This window comes from Tenrec ecaudatus, chromosome X (genome assembly GCF_050624435.1).
Source record: "Tenrec ecaudatus isolate mTenEca1 chromosome X, mTenEca1.hap1, whole genome shotgun sequence".
In the NCBI taxonomy this organism is placed as follows: domain Eukaryota; kingdom Metazoa; phylum Chordata; class Mammalia; order Afrosoricida; family Tenrecidae; genus Tenrec; species Tenrec ecaudatus.
The window spans coordinates 75357321-75376365 of NC_134548.1; the positions used below are offsets into that span (position 1 = coordinate 75357321).

Genomic DNA, 19045 nt, shown 5'->3' on the forward strand with positions numbered 1-19045 from the left:
CCCAGTTTTAGATTTTTCCAAAGGTGTCCTATTAATGTGCCTGATCTCCCTAGCCCCTCTGTTATGGCCCTACGCAGGCATTGGAGAACATCCCCCTTCATCCCTAATCTAGAGACCCAATGTAAATCAAAGCTCAACTCAATGACATCTACCACCACTAGCACCAATGGGGTCCAGTGACATGTCTGGGGCTGTGGTTCCAGCCTGACCCCTTGTAGTGGTTTTGATTTGGGCTCCCAGGAGACTCAGGACTATGCTGTGAGCCTGGTGGGGAGAAGGCAGAAAGAATCCGCACAATGTAACCAGGAAAGGTTGTCCCAGGCAAGAGAGAACAGTGAATGCAAAATCTAGGAGATGCCTATCTTATTTTAAAAGCTATGGGGCAGGCCCGGAAAATGACAGCTGCGTGAAGTTGGATGGAGATATGCCTTTTGGTGTTGAGATGACACTGGGACAATCGGGGAGGGCTTAGCGCCCCAGAAAGCGGAGCTCAGACTTTGTCCTGAAGGGGGCAGAGAAAGAGCCCGGGCTGGGGAAAGTCTTGACGAGCTCTGCATAAAGTGGAAGGATGGGGTTCAGAGGAGCCGGGGGGGGGGGGGAACTCTACCTCCTCTCTGTCACCTAGATTGCCATCTGACCCAGAAGATCTACGACTTTCAGGGCAAGTTGAAGCGCCCCACCCTGTGGAGGGTATGCATTTCTGCAGATGCTATGATGCAGGCGCTGCTGGGGACTCAGTCTAAGGAGTCGCTGGACTTAACGGGCCCACCTCAAGCAAGTTAAGAAGGAGTACACTGAGAAGGTGAGTGTGGGCTTAGGGTCAGGACAGGCGGTCACTGAGGTGAGGAGTGGTCCCTGAACCTGTAAAGGTGGTTGAAAAAGTTTGTGGGAAAATGGATTTAAATGAAAATGGAACTTTTATATGTACTTCTTGAAGCCCTTTTTTGTATGTTATGAGATCCCATTATGGGATGTATTCCATTTTTATCTCAGAATCCCAGAGAGAAGGCTCCTTGCTCCATGTTCCCCCAGAAATTTATTCTTCTTCCCACTAGAACATGGATCCCACTGGGATGGAATTGGCTGCTTGCAGGTAAGGCTCATCATGGAGGACAGGGACTATGGCCTTTCTTTTGCATATGTCCCAATAAGTGAACACACACATGTAGCAATGTTACTCTTCATTCTCCCAAAGAAAGTCTTAAATTCTTTTATTTTCCAAATATAATGTGTATTTTCCAAATATAATCCAGGTAAGAGGAAGTCACATGAAATTAAGATAGGAGATACATGAATATTAACTTAGAAGAAAAGAATTTGAAGGCAGCTATGGTAGCTGAATAAATAAGAATATGGTGTCAAAAAATGTACCAATCTTGAACCTGGTAAAAGCTAAGTAGATTAGGGGGAAAGGGTTTATTATAAATTATAATTTAAGAAAAAATATTTTAAAGCATAAGCTCTTGAGACCAGAAAGAAAAGGATCATAGTAGAAGGTCCTGGGTAGAGTGGGTAAAAAAACATGTACCACCACTCAAAATCATAAAAAGAACAGGATTAATGGTTGGATGGAGACTGGTGGAATCCCCAAGACTGTGGCTCTTAGTCACCCTTGATGTCTAGCAGTGAACTCACTCTTGATGTTGAATAATCAGCTATTTAAGATCAAAAGGACAGCATTTACCCAACGAAAAAGTTTAGAGGGTTAGGAAAGAAAGGGGAATGTAATTAGGAAACATAGGAAGGAAATAGGATAAGTGATGGTACCCTGAGAAGACTGCAATGATGAGTTAAATCATAATGTGGATAGATTATTAAATGCAAAACTATGATCTGCTTTATAAATCTTCACCTAATTCACAAGAAAAAGTTTTTTTAAAGCACAAGTTCAAGCTCCGTATAACCTGGGTGACTCTGGTAATGTTATTCAACCTCTTTGAGTCTCAGTTCCTTCACCTATTAAACAAGGATAGTAAAACCTACCTCACAGGCTGAATGAAATGATTAGATGCAACAGAAGAAAAGAAGACACCTTGCTCCAATCCTGGGCCCCAAAGGGCCCTTGATGAAGGCTAGTTTCTTCTGATAAAAAGTAAGGAAAAACTGTGAGAGTGTACATAAAAGGTATGTAAAGGGAAAAAGAACGATAAAGAATTAAAATTCCATCAGTAAATAATACCGATTTTATTGCAAGATTGATTGTTATGGAAAAAATAATTTAACGAAGATCATGCTTTTACTATTTTTAATTGCTGAGAAAAAATGAAGAGACTATCAAGTCAACTGAAAATATTGGTTCAATGCAAGAGGGGACAGGGCTGTAGTATAGTTGAGTCACCAGAGCAATGTATATTAGCCAACAATATGGCTGCCAAAGTCACAAACAACAGAGCAGAAATGGAGTGATAACTGCAAGGTTAGGGAATGGGTCAAGTGAGTTGATAGTCCTCTCCCCTTTGACACTGCCAGTCTAAGGCTGCTGGCCAGCAGCAAGGCCTAAGAACTGTCCATTATATATTCTTCAGGGCCAGAGCTGTTAACAACTTTTATTTAATTGATAACAGTTCTCTTGATGCGTGGAGAAACTATCATAGAACATGAGCCCAAGTGGGGAAGGAAATGAATATAAGAAGTGAGGAGGAGCGTGTGGGCAAGTTTCAAAAAGGCAACTATAATTAGAGGTTTGGCTAATTCTCCACGAAGGCCAAAACTACCTCAGTTTTACTTCTGGTAGCCAAAGTCAGAAACATGGGGTTTTGAAAAGCTGCATCACGCCAGCCTGTTATGAACTGATTTGAGGCATAGAACAAAATCAGACAGTGCTACAACCCAGAATTGGATGATCTGGCTGATACTGGACAAGTCAATTCAGCACTTACATGAACTGTTATCTATTATCTCAGATCATCTGTGAGCCATCAGCCTGGGGCGGGGCAGTTAGGGAAGGGTAAGGGTAAAATACCCCTGAGATTTAAATTCTCAGGGAAAATGGTGAAGATAGACATTGTTAGAGAGGGATAAATTAAATCAGAGTGTGTGCTGAGCTACAGGATTTGGCCTACCTCAAAGTTTGGCAAAACGCAAGACAATGTGATGGATATAACTTACATTACCCAATTCTACACCAGATTGATTTGAAGGTCAATATATGACTTATAAACTTAAGCAGATGTCCACATAGAATTCCAGCCTTTCTCGGCTACTTTCCAGGAAGGGAAAATTTTGGCAAGGGGATAGATAGGAGAGAGAATTGCTAACATATTTTGAATGCTGATTAACTGCCAGATATTTTGTTTGTTATTCTTTCTAACTCTAGCAATAATTCTGTGGGGTGAGCTGTGTTTCCCATTTCAAAGATATGAAAATCAAGGCAGAAAAAGGTTAAATAACTCAGCTGTAATTATAAAAGTTTATCATTGGATTAAGCAAATAATTTATGGAGTCAGTTGAAATGAGATCGTAGCATTATAGAATGTTTTTTACTAAATTGTGCTCTGAGACAATGCTGTTAGCTTATGAAACAGGCCATGGGAAAAATATCCCCCTGGCCTCAAAAACAGAAGTTTTGCTTGACTCGAGCAAATGATTTCACCTTAAGAATTTTGAATGAAAAAAAAAAGAATTCAGAATTATATAATCAGTGAAGTGTCTTTCTTTCCTCTTGTTGGTTTTTAGAACGTTTGGAATGAAATCTGTGACACCACTCCAGTAAAGAGCTTCATGGCAAACTGTTTGCACTCCAGCTTACTCCTATCACTTCTGCCATCTCCTGACAACCTTACTTGTTCTCTTCCTTCATGGAATCTGTGAAATTCTTCCATAGACTCTAAAATTCAGGACAGAGGTCAGCAACCTTTTTTCTATAAAGTGTTAGAAAATAAACGTTTTAGGATTTTCAGGCTATAGTTAGGTTTCTTTTGCTAGTATTCAATTCTGTTGTTCTAGCATGAATGCTACAATATATAACACATGGGCGCCGTTATGTTCCAATAAGCTTAATGGACTAGACTCTGCCCACTGGCCATAGTTGCTCTGCTCTGATCTAAACTTCAAGAGGGCAAGGAACAGATGTCGCATCAATTCCTATGTTGTCAAAACTGAGACTCGTGCTAGGTACACAGTAAAATACCAAACCAAACTCACTGCCATGAATTCAATTCCAAATCAAAGTGACGCTATAAGAATAGGTAGAACTGCTTTTGTACATTTCCAAGGCTATAACTTTGGAGCAGCTCGTGGGTTTGAACTGTTGACCTTTTGATTAGCAGCCCAATGCATAACAAATGTCACCAGGGATCCTAGGTACACAGTAAGTATTCAATAAATACCTGCTAAATAATTCCTGTTATTTATTTTTTTTAATTTTATAGTTTACTGTATTGTAAAATGGCATATATTTTTTTGAACTGGGCATAAAGCACACAAAATGATAGTCTCTCTCCAAAATCACCTGTGGATTAACCCAAATCTCCCAATATGAATCTCCATATATTGTAGTTAAGTAACTTTATGGAAGTCAGCCACATCTTGAGCTTGTCATAGCTTCAAAAGTTCAGAGTTTTGTTCTTATTTCTCTTAAACTGGAAGGTGAGAATGAAAAACCAGAGGTTCACAAATTTGAAGTTTCTTGTAGGAAGCTGAAGTGAAGGTTTTGCCTTAATAGAAAGAACATTGATTTTGGTGCTAGTTATATTTGGTAGGGTTTAGATTTCGGTTATACAAGTTACTATCCTATGTAACAATGAGTAAGTCACTTAGCTCTGGGAAACAGAATGGGATATTTTGCTTTCCCTTTTCTTGTAAAAAAATCATTTTATTGGGGGCTCATACAACTCTTATCACAATCCATACATACATCAATTGTATCAAGCAAGCACATGTGTACATTTGTTGCCATCATCATTTTAAAAACATTTTCTTTCTACTTGAGTCCTTGGTATCAGCGCCTCATTTTTCTCCCTCCCTCCCCCACAAACCCTTGTTAATTTATAAATTATTATATTTTATGTGTTACACTGACCAAGGTCTCCCTTCACCCACGTTTTTGTTGTCCACCCCCCAGGGAGGTAGTTATATATAGATCATTGTGATCAGTTCCCCCTTTGTGCCCCACCTTCCCCTCCCCCTTCCCCTTCTGGTATCGCTACTCTCATTATTGGTCCTCAAGGGTTTATCTGTCCTGGATTCCCTGTGTTTCCAGTTCTTATCTGTACCAGTGTACATCCTTGAGTCTAGTCAGATTTGGAAGGTAGAATGGGGATCATGATAATGGGAGGGGGGAGTAGGGCATTAAAGAACTACAGGAAAGTTGTATGTTTCATCAGTGCTACACTGCACCCTGACTGGCTCATCTCCTCCCCATGACACTTCTGTAAGGGGATGTCCAGTTGTCTACAGATAGGCTTTGGGCCTCCACTCCGCACTCCCCCTCATTCACAATGATATGATTTTTTGTTCTTTGATGCCTGATACCTGATCCTATCCATACCTCGTGATCACACAGGCTGGTGTGCATCTTCCATGTGGCCCTTTTGCTTCTCAGTTCGATGGCCACTTGTTTATCTTCAAGCTTTTAACACCCCAGACGATGTATCTTTTGATAGCCAGGCAACATCAGCTTTCTTCACCACATTTGCTTATGCACCCGCCTTGTCTTCAGTGATTGTGTCGGGAAGGTGAGCATCATGGAATGCCAGGTTAATAGAGCAAAGAGTTCTTGCATTGAGGGATTACTTGAGTAGAGGCCCAATATCCATCTGCTACCTTACTACTAAACCTATAAATATGTGTACATCTATTTCTCCATCGCTATATATAAATAGATTTACATATGTACATGCCTGTATTTAGACCTCTATAAATGCCCTTTGTCTCCTAGTTCTTTCCTCTATTTCCTTTTACTTTCCTCTTGTCCCACTATCATGTTCAGCCTTCATTTGGATTTCAGCAATTGCTCTATGTTTCATTGCCCTTGATCAAGCCCTATTAGGCCTCCTACACAGTCCTTGCCATTGATTTTAGATCACTTGTCCCTGGATATGTTAACACCCACTTCCTATCTTCCACCTCCCCTCCTCCCAAACCCCCCTGGAACCATTGGTCCTATTTTCCCCTTGAGATTATTTACACCACTTATCTTATGTAGCTAGACCTAGAGTGATAATAATATGCATAAAAAACAAGACAGAGCCAATCAAAGCAACAAAAGAGAACAAACAACAACAACAAACCACCACCAACAATAACCTACAAGAAAAGTCTATAAAAATTCCAAGGTCTGTTTCTTGACCTTTAGGAGTGTTTTCTGGTCAAGTCTGATTGGGTGTCATGCCCTGGCCCCAAAGTCTATTTTTGGTATTCACTCGGTACTTCTTTGCTCTGCTCCCCTTGCAGTTCTGTTGCATGCCCTTAGTGTTTTGCATTGGTGCGGTGGTGTCAGATTGGGCTCAATTCTCACACTGTGTCTCCAGTGTTGTCCCCTGTAGCTCTATGGGTCAGTGAGGGATGTCATGTCTCATAGTGGGGCCCACCCTATGGTCCTCTCTGTGCATTGGCTGCTCTGAGCAGGAATATCATCTGCAGGGCTTGGTGTGCCAGGATGTGCTCCACTCTCTCTTCCTCCCCCTTCATTTGCTCCTGTGTGATCTGATTAGACGTGTCCCTCTCCCTGAGTTGTAACTTCAGTGCTGTCCTCTGAAGTGGATTCTTCTGCCGGTAGGGGAAGCTGTTCACATAGTTGGGATTGGGGCCAGCCCCTCAGACCTCTCTATTGGTTCCCTAATTTATGCCAGTATGTTGGACTGGCACATTTTTCATTGTAGGGTTGTGAAATCAGAAATAGTAGGAGTTGGATAGGCTTCAAAAAGATCAGGAAAAAATAGACTGGAAAATTCATAGACAATTTACATAAATTTTTGAAGGCCTCCTCATGCAATAGGGTACCCCACCCCAACCAGAATATTTTTCACAAGCTACGTATTTAATTTTTTTTTTACAAAACAGCCATATCATCTTCAAATCACTCTATTATACTTCAAATATGTGTCAATCTGTGATTCCATTCGAGGAAACAATTGTCAAACTCATCTGTTTGGATGGCTGACAACCCCTCCCTCATTTTTATCTTCACTTCTTCTATGTCGTCAAATTGCTGTCCTTTCATGTCTTCATTTTCAGAAAGAAAAAGAAGTCACATTGAGTGAGGTCAGGTGAGTAAGATGTGTGGGGCAAGAGAGGCATGCTGTTTTTTGCCAAAAACTGTGCACCAAGAAGGCTGTGTGATTAGGTTCACTATTGTGGTAGCAAAACCAGCCCCCCCCCCCGCCTGCAAATCAGACCTTTCTTATTGCACACTTACACTAGACTTTCAGAACCTCTAAATAGAAAACTTGATTAACAGTCTCACCTAGTGGGATGAACTCCAAATGCACTGTCCTCCTCATATCTAGAAAACCAATGAGCACCATCTTGATCTTTGATTTCACATGACAAGCATTTTAGGGGCAACGTGATGATGGTATATTCCACTGGCTTGACTGATGTTTGCCTTCCGGGTCATAAGAATAGCACCAGGTCTCATCACTATTAATGACCTTGGGGAAAAAGTCTAGGTTGCTTTGGAGCTGTTCTTTTAAAGCACGGCGTATTGCTACACGATGCTCTTTTTCCCGGTCAGTCAGAACCCGAGGCACAAATTTCGCAGCGACCCTTCTAATTCCCAAATCTTCCATTAAAATTCACTGAACTAAGCTCCAAGATAGTCCAGATAACTTCCCCATCTCTTCAAAGGCCCGTCGTTGATCTTCAAGCACGAGTGCATGAATTTTTTCAACATTTTTGTCCATTTGGGAAGTCAACCGACATCTAGAACAACACCTAGAAATGGTTGTCATCAATCAACATGTCACCTTTTTGAAACGAGAAAACTACTTGTACACTTGAGTTTTTCCCGTAGTGCTGTCCTTGTAAGCTGTGTTCAACATCACAACAATTTTGGAGGCATTTTTCCTGAGCAGGAAACAAAATTTCACAGCCACACACTGTTCTCTTAAATTGGCCATCACAAAAAACAAGGTTCAAGTGAAACTACTTTTATGAAAAAATTCACTGTGACCAGAGAAAATCTCTCCATATGATGCCACTGGGTGTACTAACTCAGAGCAAGTTGCTCGATGCTCCCCTAGCAAGAAAAATGCATACCATGAACATTCTACCCAGTGGAGCTTTTTCCCGTTTTGGCGGGGAGTACCCTCTCACATATTAATACATAATAACAGTAGTTCCAGTTGTACAATTCGGTGGTTTAGTGGTTTAATTCTTGGCCAGTTCAGCCTCACATGAAGCCACCACCGGTCTGAAAATGGAGAGTTTTTGTCTTGTTAAGATGCTGAATGGGGTTCAGTGGAGCTTTCAGACTAAGGGGAGAAAAATGAGACTGTCTGCTCTCAGAAAGATTTACAATCTAGCAAAACCAAAGAGAAGTGCTACTCTGCCTTGTTGGATCACTACAAGTTGGCATTTACTTGATGAAAGTGGGTTTGTTTTTTGATCCAGACTAAGACAGACTAAGAAGAGACACCTCGTGATCTACTTCTGAAAAATCAACCAATGAAAATAGATTCCATTGTGCATGAGGCTGTCATCAATCATGGAGCACGTCAACAGCAGTTAACAACAATACCGTGCCAGGCATACAGAAAATAATCAATAAATGTTAACAATAATAAAATTAATATTACAAATAACATGTCTAGCTAAATCTACTCCCATGGAGTAAATTCTTACTCATAGCAACCCTAATAGGGTTTCCAACCCTATATATTTTTTATAGTAGCCGATAGCCTCATTTTTCTTCAGTGCAGTGACTAATGGGTTTGAACCATTGACTCTAACACGTAGATAAATAATGAATGTCCAATATGTGCCAGCCAGGTACTACTATAGTACCTGGGACATTGAGATAAAGAAATAAAACCTGCAAAAACCCATGCTCTTTGTGGTGCTTACATTCTAGTGATTATTGTGAATGGTTTTCATGTTCTTGCCCTCCATTCTAAGATTAGTGACAGTAAACTGCAACAGATTTCCACTCATATCTACTCTCCAATTTCAAAATGATCTCAAAGTGAAAAGAAGTTGTGCTCAGTTCTGTTACCCATGGGATTCACAAGTACTTACCCTCCTTGTTGTGAGCCAGGACCCGTGGAGCTGGTCTCTTTATGTGGAAAGAAGAGACCTTGGTGGGCCCAAGGCCTGCTATGGGTCCATTGATGGCCTTTTGACTGGATTTACTTCCTCCATCCTGCAGTCTAGATTGCAATTTCCCCACTTCTACCTCAAGACAGTATTTGCTGTCTGAAATTGGCCTGCTTGGGGACTTCTTTCCAGAAGCAGTTTCTCCAGTTCTCTGCATAGGTAGTTTGGGGTATTGTGGCAGCCTGTGGGGTTCTATGTTGGTCTTGTTGGTACCATTAAATGTTTGTTGTTGGATTTCACCTGGGAAAAGTTGGTACAAAGAAGAAAGATTAGTGATACCCTTTATGACCTATTCAGTTTAATAGATGCATATAGTTAATTTCATCCTCAGGAAAATATGAATAGTATATATACCTATCTCATGAGGTTACTTTGAAAATTTCATGAAATTATATACTTACTTCTGGGCCTGGTATATAATTAAAATTCTGTCATTGGTATTTATTATTTACACTACTATCCTCCAAGTGAGCATTGAGGGCTAAGCCTTTTTTCCCCCTGAAAGTTTTCTTCTCGTTGGGAATCTCATTTCTCAGTGTTGTCACCATAGTAGTTGGAGACAAAGGTGGTTCCTTTATAAACTGGCTCTAGTGTAGATACATGGACCTTATACTTTTATTAATTCTAGTTCAATTGTGATAAGTTTGAAGCAGCCAAGCAACTAATTATCAAAAGCTCATAAATATTGGCAAAGACATAAGAACAAGTGTGCCACAGAAATAGACCGCTTGGTTCTAGGATATGCCTTTTGGTAGAAGTTATCTGTAAACCATTAGCAGTCAGGAGATAAATCTCAGGCACATCTATCTACCTTTTCAAAACAGTGTAGCATATAGTGACATGAATTACTTATCCCACCCAAGTTTCTCAATTACAGATTCCTATTATAACACTTCATTCCTTAGTGGAGATACTCTACCAACTTCTATCCTGCTCCAATATAGGGTGATATCAGAGATTGAATTTGCCCTAGGAGTCTCAAGAACATCATCAAAATCTCAATGGAGTACAGGTAGCTCAACTTTTAGAAAGATGTCCCACAGATCTGGTCTCAGAGACCACTATCTTCCAAAAGAGAAAGAACCTTCTCTTGACCCCCTAAAACAGGGTATAGAAGTATAAGAAGAATGATGTGGAGGCTAGAGCCTTCTTCTAGGGAAACCATTTTCTAGGTTGTGATGTATTCTGAATAATAATAATGGTAAGAATAACAATGATGATAACAAGAATGATAGTAATAGCAACAACAACAGATACTTGGCCCTGTTCTAAGTGTTTTTCATAGATCTCATGTAATCATCCAAATAACTCCTAAACTAAGATGCTTTAATCATCCCGTTTTGAATAAAGGGTACAAAGCGGCCCAGTGTCAGAAACCTAGTAAGTGGTAGAACTAGGTTTCAAATCTTAAAGTGTGTTTTTAGAATTTGTATTCTTAAAACTACACTAGGATGTGTTTTATTTTCATAAGGAAGATGATGGATTCATTGTAGTAAGACTCTCAAACTAGGAAACTTACAAGGATTCCATAAACCTCTTAAAATAAACTTACAAAAATATGCATAAAACATAAAATTTTATACTGTACATATTTATGTAACTTTATTTATCTGAAGAGTTTTCATTGTTCCAGTCAGTAATAATACTTCTGCATCATCTTCTTTCTCTAACCAGCCATTCTTTTCCAGACCAGCTTCAGAAACAATGAGGAGCTGGGAATGAATCAGAATCAGACAGATAGGCCTCAGAAATAGGCAACTGTTCAACTCTTAACCTATAAAATTCTCTTCCAGAAGTGGGTAAGTAGTAGAGAGAAATTCTGAGAGAGTGCATGGTAGTCTCTTAGGAAAGATAAATTATCATAATATAGATGGAACAAAGTGTATAAGTGCTGTAAAGGGAATAGCATTAATTCTGTATAGAGGGGATAAAGAATGATGTATAAAAATACATCATTTGAGCTGAGCGTTGAATGATTGTAATAGGTGGAGAAAAGGGGAGAGGAAATTTAAAGCAAATAACGAATTGGAGTAGTGAAATATGGTTTCCTTAGAAGATGTAAAAGAAATAATAAAACAAGTTTAATGTAAATTATACATGTGAACCTATTTGAGAAGAAACAGGTGGGAAGCTTAAGATGAGGTTAACAAATTGGTCTAGGGCTATATTAAAAAAGCCCTAAATGCTACACTCAAGAGTATGAACTTTACCCTTACCCACAAGTATCATCATTTATATTTATTCTCTCTCTGTGTCTCTCAGCAGGGAAGTAGCATTATCAAAATCAATCAGAAAATACAAGAATTACTGGAGGTAGAAAAACCATATATAGAATTTCTAATGAAAAGTAAACTACAGCAGAAACAGTGAGGAGAGGATAGATTTGAGAGATATTAAGGAAGTAGAAATGGATAAAGCTTAGGTATAGGGGTGTGAAGGCGTCCATGAAAATGTTGGCAGGGCTCTCTGAGATACTACAAAGAAACTTCAAAAATTTTAGAGAAAAACTTAATTGAATGGCAATAAGTTTTTCCACAAGTGTTTTGAAGTTCCCTCTTATAACAAGTTTGTCGGTAATACAGAGAGATAATAATGGGAAAGAACCCTCCCCCAGAAGAATTTGTTTCAAAGGACAACATTGATTCTGCAGTTCCGGGAGAGGGACATATCGGATCAGAGCACACGGGAGCAGATTAAGGGGGAGGAGGAGACAGTGGAGCACAGCCTGGCCCACCAGGCCGTGAGGATGATATTCCTGAGTAGAGCAGCCAGTCCACAGAGAGAACAACATGGCTGGCCCCACTATGAGACATGATGCCCCTCAGTGACCAAAGGCGCTACAGGGGACAACACTGGAGATACAGTGTGGAAATTGCACCTGACCTGATCCTACCACACCGAGGCAAAGCACTGGGGGAGTGCAGTGGAATAGCAAGGGAATGGAGGGGCAAGGTCCCCAGGGAATTCTGAAAGTGGACTTTGGGGCTAGGGCGGGGTGCCCCAACAGACTGTACTGGAAAACACTCCTAAAAGCCAACAAAAGATCCTTGAACTAACTACAAGCTTTTCTTTCTTGATGTATTGTGTTGTGTTCTTTGTCAGTGGTTTGTTGTTTTGTTGATCCTGTTGCTTTGTTTTCCTCTGTCTTGTTTTTGTGCATGTTATTATCTCCACAGGTCTGTGTAAATCAGATAGGCTGGATGAACTATCTGGAGGAAAAATAACAGGACCGACAGTTCTGGGGGGACTTGGGATAGGGGGAGGTGGGTGGGGTAAGGACGTGGTGTTAACAAACCCAGGAACAAGGGAACAGCATAGGATCCAAATTGGTGGTGAGGGGGTAGTGGCAGGCCTGGTAGGGAATGATCAAGGGTAAGGTTACGTAAAGAAGAGGTATAGCTGTAACCCAGGTGGGGATGGAGTATGACAGTGGGGCAGGAGGAAAGTCAAGGGACATAGAGGAAAGAGCTAGGAGGCAAAGGGAATTTATAGAGGTCTAGACAAAGACATGTACATGCAAATATATATATATATGAGGATGGGGAAATAGATCTATGTGCCTATATTTATAGGTTTAGCACTAAGGTGGCAGAAGCACCTTGGGCCTCTACTGAAGCACTCCCTCAATGCATGAATACTTTCTTCTATTAAATTGGCATTCTGTGATACTCATCCTCCTGACACAACTGCTGAAGCCAAAGTGGGTGAACAAGTAAATGTGGTGAAGAAAGTTGATGGTGCCCGGCTATCAAAAGAGATAGCGTCTGGGGTCTCAAAGGCTTGAAGATAAACAAGTGGCCATCTAGCTCAGAAGCTACAAAGCCCACATGGAAGAACACATCAGCCTGTGTGATCACGTGGTTCTGAAGGGATCAGTTATCCGGCATCAAAGAACAAAAAATCATACCATTGGCTGCACACCTCCATGATACGATCGTTGAGGACAAATGGGTGCATAAGCAAATGTGGCGTAGAAAGCTGATGGTGCCGGCTATCAAAAGAGATAGTGTCTGGGGTCTTAAAGGCTTGAAGGTGAACAAGCGGCCATTTAGCTAAGAAGCAACAAAGCCCACATGGAAGAAGCACACCAGCCTGTGTGATCACGAGATGTCAAAGGGATCAGGTATAAGGTATCATCAAAAAAAAAAAATCTTACCAAAGTGAATGAAAGGGGAAGTGCAGAGTGGAGACCCAATGCCCATTTGTCGGCCACTGGAGATCCCCTCACAGAGGGGTCTAGAGGAGGAGATGAGTCAGTCAGGGTGCAACATAGCACCGATGAAGAATACAGCTTTCCTCCAGCTTCTAAATGCTTACTCCCACCCCACCCCCCATTACCATGATCCAAATTCTACCTTGCAAGCCTGGATAGAGCAGAGGATGTACACTGGTGCAGATAGGAGCTGGAGTCACAGGGAATCCAGGGTGGATGATACCTTCAGAACCAGGGGCGATACTGGGAGGGTAGAAGTTGAGTGGGTTGGAAAGGGGAACCGATTACAAGAATCTACATGTGACCTCCTCCCAGGGGAACGGACAACAGAAAAGGGGGTGAAGGGAGACGTGGGACAGGGCAAGATATGACAAAATAATAATTTATAAATTATCAAGGGCTCATGAGGGAGGGGGAAGCAGGAAGGGAGGGGAAAAAAGAGGACTCGATGCAAAGGGCTTTAGTGGAGAGCAAATGCCTTGAAAATGATTAGGGCAAAGAATGTACAGATGTGCTTTATACAATTGATGTATGTATATGTATGATTGTGATAAGAGTTGTATGAGTCCCTAATAAAATGTTAAAAAAATTTTAAGAATAATAAATCAAAAAAATTTTAAATAATGGGAAAGAACACTGGTGTGCAAGATTGGTCAATTCCCAAGGACAGTATTTTGGACAGATTATGAGAAGTACAATATTATAGTAGACAAATGGTCTTTGTAATAAAATAGATGGGTGCAAATTACGACTTAGTAGCTGTGAGAATTGGGAAAACTACTCACTCTCTTTGAGACTCCAATTAATAGATTATGAAATGGGGATCATCGTGCCTAATTCACATGGGGAATTATGCAGATTAAATGAGATTAAGAATTCACACTCATTGGGACAGCCATTATAAAATATGGACAATAACAAATGTTGGTGATGGTGTGAATAAATTGGAACCCTGGAGTGAAATAAAAATTGGGACCATGGAGAGAAAGTAAAATAGTACAGAAACTTTAGAAAACAGCTTAAACATACAAGTTGAACATGCTTCAAAAGTTTCAACATAAATTATCATATGATCCAGCAATTTCATTCCTAAATATAGACTCAAAATGACTGAAAATAAAAGTTCACATAAAAACCTGTGCATGTTCCATGATGTATACCTTCCCGATACAATCGTTGAAGACAAATGTGTGCATAAGCAAATGTGGTGAAGAAAGTTGATGGTGCCTGGCTATCAAAAGATATAACTCCTGGGGTCTTAAAGGCTTTAAGATAAACAAGTAACCATCTAGCTCAGAAGCAACAAAGCCCACATGGAAGAAGCACACTAGCCTGTGCGAACATGAGGTGTTGAAGGGATAAGGTATCAGGCATCAAAGAACAAAAAATCATATCATTGCAAATGAGGGGGAATGCAAAGTCCATCTGTAGGTAATGGGACACCCCTTTACAGAAGGGCCACGGGGAGGATATGAGCCAGTTAGCATGCAGTGTAGCAATACAAAACCATACAACTTTCCTCTAATTCTTAAGTGCTTCCTCCCCCCCACTGAAACATAGGGAATTCAGGACAGGGAATCTTCAGACCAGTGGTGAGAGTGGCGATATGGAGAGTAGAGGGAAGGTGGGGTAGAAAGGAGTAACCAATTATACGGATCTACATGTAACCTCCTCTCTGGGGGACGGACAACAGAAAAGTGATGAAGGGAGACATGACAAAAGAATAATAATTTATAAATTATCAAGGGTTCATGAGGGAGGCAGGAGCAGGGAGGGAGGGGGAAAATGAGTAGCTGATACCAAGGGCTTATGTGGATAGCAAATATTTTGAGAATGATGAGGGCAACTAATGTACAAATGTGCTTGATACAATTGATGTATGTATGGATTGTGATCAGAGTTGTACGAGCCCCCAATAAAATGATTAAACAAAAAAACAACCTGTGCATGAATGTTCACAGTAGCATTATTCATAATTACCACCAAGGAGAAACAACCCAAGTGTTCATCAACTAATGGGTGAATTAAAAATGAGGTACATACATACAACAAATGTTATCTGGTAATGATAAAAAACAAATGAAGTACTGAACATGTTATTACATGGATAAACGTTGAAAACATTGTTATGTAAAAGAAGTCATAAAAGACCACATACTGTATGACTCATTTTTGAAAGGTCCAGAATAGGCATATCCAGAGAAAGAAACATTAGAATAGTGATTTCCAGGGGCTAGCAGAAGGGGATAATGCAGGATGACTGAACATTGATATATGATTTACTTTAGAGGTGATAAACATGTTCTAAATTTAGACAGTGGTGATTGTCATACAACTCTGAGAATATAAAAAAAATCAAATCACACACTTTAAAAGGGTGAATTTTAGACTATAAGATCGTGCATAAATCCCTTATGACAATGGGAAACTAAGACCCGTAGAGAAGAAGTGAGTGGTCCAAGCCACTCAGCAAGCTGGGGTCTATGCTGAAATTAGACTCTAGGTCTCCTGAAACTCAGTTCATTCCTTTATTGGACAGGCACTATGCTAGTTGCTAAAGATACAGTATGACGAACAAACAAAAAACTCAAAGTTCCTGCAACCATAGGAGTTATATTTTCCAATGCATGTTTAAACAGATTATGAATGAAAAATCTAAAAATTTACTCAATGTATATTTTAATGGCTGCTAGGGAGACTGAATTATTTGCAAGAAGGGAAACAAGAGTACCATTAAGAAGCTATCACAGGTATTCAGGAGTCCAGGAGGTACAGAAGTTAAGCAGCTGACTGCTAACCAAAAGACTGATAGTATATTTGTGGGGAAGAGATATGGTAGTTTGCTTCCATAAACTCTATGGGGGAAGTTTTACTCTGTCTTACAAGATTATTGAGGTTTGAGTTGACTTGAAAATAAGGAGTATAATTTGTATTCAGAGGCAATGGAAATTGTTGATCAGTTAAACAAAGGTAATGGAAACTGTTGATCGGTTAGGTGTGTGGTGATAAGAAAATCAAGGGTAATTCCTAAATTTCTGACTTTAGCAACAGAATGATCTGTACTGCCAATTACTTCAGTGGAGGAAACTAGAAGTACAACAGATTGATAAATACGGAATCAAAAGTTGTATTTTGCCCATTTGAAATATCTATGTGTAGCCCAAGAAAAGGTATTGAAAAAGGGGGTTTGAATTGTGAATAGAGGCGAGATGATCCGTTTTATTGAAATTAATTTAATGAGCATTCTTAGAATTCAAATAATATTTAAAACAATGAGAATGAATGAGGTCACACTGGAGACGAGGCATACAAAACCGGGAGCTTACAGACAAGCTCTGGGACATTTCAACAGTTAGCAGTTAAAAAAGAAAAAGAAAACTAGCTAAGGAAATTGACATGGAATGTTTAATGAGGTCAAAGGAAAATTTGGTGTTCTGAAAGCCAAGCGATACATTGTTCAAGAAGGAGGAATTAGTTAATTGTACCAAGTACTACTGAGAGTTTGAGATGGTGACGATAGTGGAGTGGCCATTTGATTTGGCTATATGGAGATTACTGGTAACCTTAACAAGGTTTAAATGGAATTGTGACAAGCAAAAACCCATTTAAAATGGATAGCATCTTCATCTGAACAATTATTCATTTGAATGGCATTTCCTTATTTGCATATCTAGTGCTCTAAATTTTTTGAAACCAGGGACTTTGACTTAATTCTACCCAGTACAATACCTGATACATAGTAGGTATTCAATCCCTGTTAGCCAAATTTGAATGTAATGTATCAGAGCACTAAGAAAGCACCTTTTGCTTAAGTGGAGAGCAAATGCTTTGAGAATGATGAGGGCAAAGAATGTACGGATGTGCTTTACACGATTGGCGTTTGCAAGGATTGTGATCCGAGTTGTATGAGCCCCAATAAAATGTTTAAAAAAGAAAAGAAAGCACCTTTTTCTGTGGCACAAATCTAATAACATCTTGACTACTCGGCTTGCCTTCTGAGAGACCACGACCATTTCTTTCCAAGCTCATTTCTACCCTACCTACTTCCAAGGAACAATTTCCTATCTGGGAACAAATGGTCAGGTTTTGCTTCTCTGGCTGCTTTTAAGGAGCCAGGAAAGTGCTTTCAGATTTAGAAAATGGCTACTCTCCTATGTAAGCCTTTCAATATCCTCCTTGTGTCTAATTATCATTCAGATATCAAGAATGAACTCAGTGCTGACCTTCACTTTCATCCAAGGAAGAAGTATAAAATAATGTCCTTTCCCGTAGCAAGCGCTTTGAAATTGTGATTGGTTTATGTCTTCTTGCCATCACCCTCGGTGGAGGGACTGGCGGTGCAGAGCTTTCCTCAGGTGGACCTGAACAGATCTGTGGAAGAGAAAGATAGATACAGAGGAAACAACTAGACCAAGTTTTTATTTCCCTAGTGCTATCTACCAGATAAATTCACAACTAACGGAATTGGAGGGTTTTCTGAGGGTTTGGAGACCACCTACCGTTCTGGAGGCACAGGACATGGAGCTTCCCAGTGTGGAGGAAACAATGTAGCCAGCTGACAGCATCATTAGTCCTTGGTTTTCCACTTACTGTCTAGGAGTCCTTAGGCAAGCTAGACCCTTCTGTGAACCCCTGCTTCCACATTTGTAACATGGAGACAGTAAAATGTACCTCACAGGGAACCAAGTGAAAAGAGTGGTTGAGATGCTTGTTTTAGTGGAAAGGGATTGTGTAGAAAGAGATTAAACACACTCACAAGCACCTAAATGCTTTCAATATGTGAGGGGTGGTACCCCTCAAAATGGATATATTTTTCTGTGTAGAAAGAGATTAAACACACTCACAAGCACCTAAATGCTTTCAATATGTGAGGGGTGGTACCCCTCAAAATGGATATATTTTTCAAAGCTATGAACTGACATTCAAAAGCCCCAACATCATCACCATCAAAGTACTCTCCATTATACTTAATATATTTATCAAATCTGTGATTCCATTCTTGGAAACATTTTTAAAACTCATCTGTTTGAATGGCTAATAGCATCTCCCTGTTTTTCTTCTTCACCTCCTCTAAGTCATCAAATCACTGTCCTTTCTTGTCCCCCTTCATTCACAAAAAAAAAAGAAGTCACACAGAGTGAGGTCAGGTGAGTAAAGTGCACGTGGTGAGAGAGACATGCTGTTTTTTTGCCATAAACTGGCACACTGAGAAGGCTGCATGGGCAGATGTACTGTCGTGGTGGCAAAACCAGTCTTCCATCTGCCACAAATCAGACCTATTTTCGTAGCACACTCTTACACAATCTTTTCAGCACCTCTAAATAGAAAGGCTGATTAAGAGTCTGGTGGAATGAACTCCAGATGCAATACAAGTCTATATTTTCATCCGTTTGGAAAGTTGACAGATGTCTAAAATGATGTTTGTCATCAATTGACATATCATCTTTTCTAAGATGCAAAAACCACTCATAAACTTGAGATTTTCCTAGAACGCTATCCTTGTAAGCTTTGTTCAATATCACAACAGTTTTGGTGGCATTTTTCCCAAGCAGGAAAGAAATTTTCACAGCTGCATAC

General features: G+C 40.1%; 1 protein-coding gene across 2 annotated transcripts in view; it reads right to left on the reverse strand.

Moving 5' to 3' along the window:
- Positions 1 to 19045, reverse strand: part of OPHN1 (oligophrenin 1) — a 369115-nt gene that overhangs the window by 17883 nt on the left and 332187 nt on the right. For both annotated transcript variants that reach the window (XM_075538125.1, XM_075538124.1), the window contains exons 20-21: positions 17692 to 17839; positions 9178 to 9495 (exon numbers count right to left, since the gene is read on the reverse strand). In XM_075538125.1, the coding sequence (XP_075394240.1) occupies positions 9178 to 9495; positions 17692 to 17839 (466 nt within the window). The remainder of the gene's footprint in view (positions 1 to 9177; positions 9496 to 17691; positions 17840 to 19045) is intronic.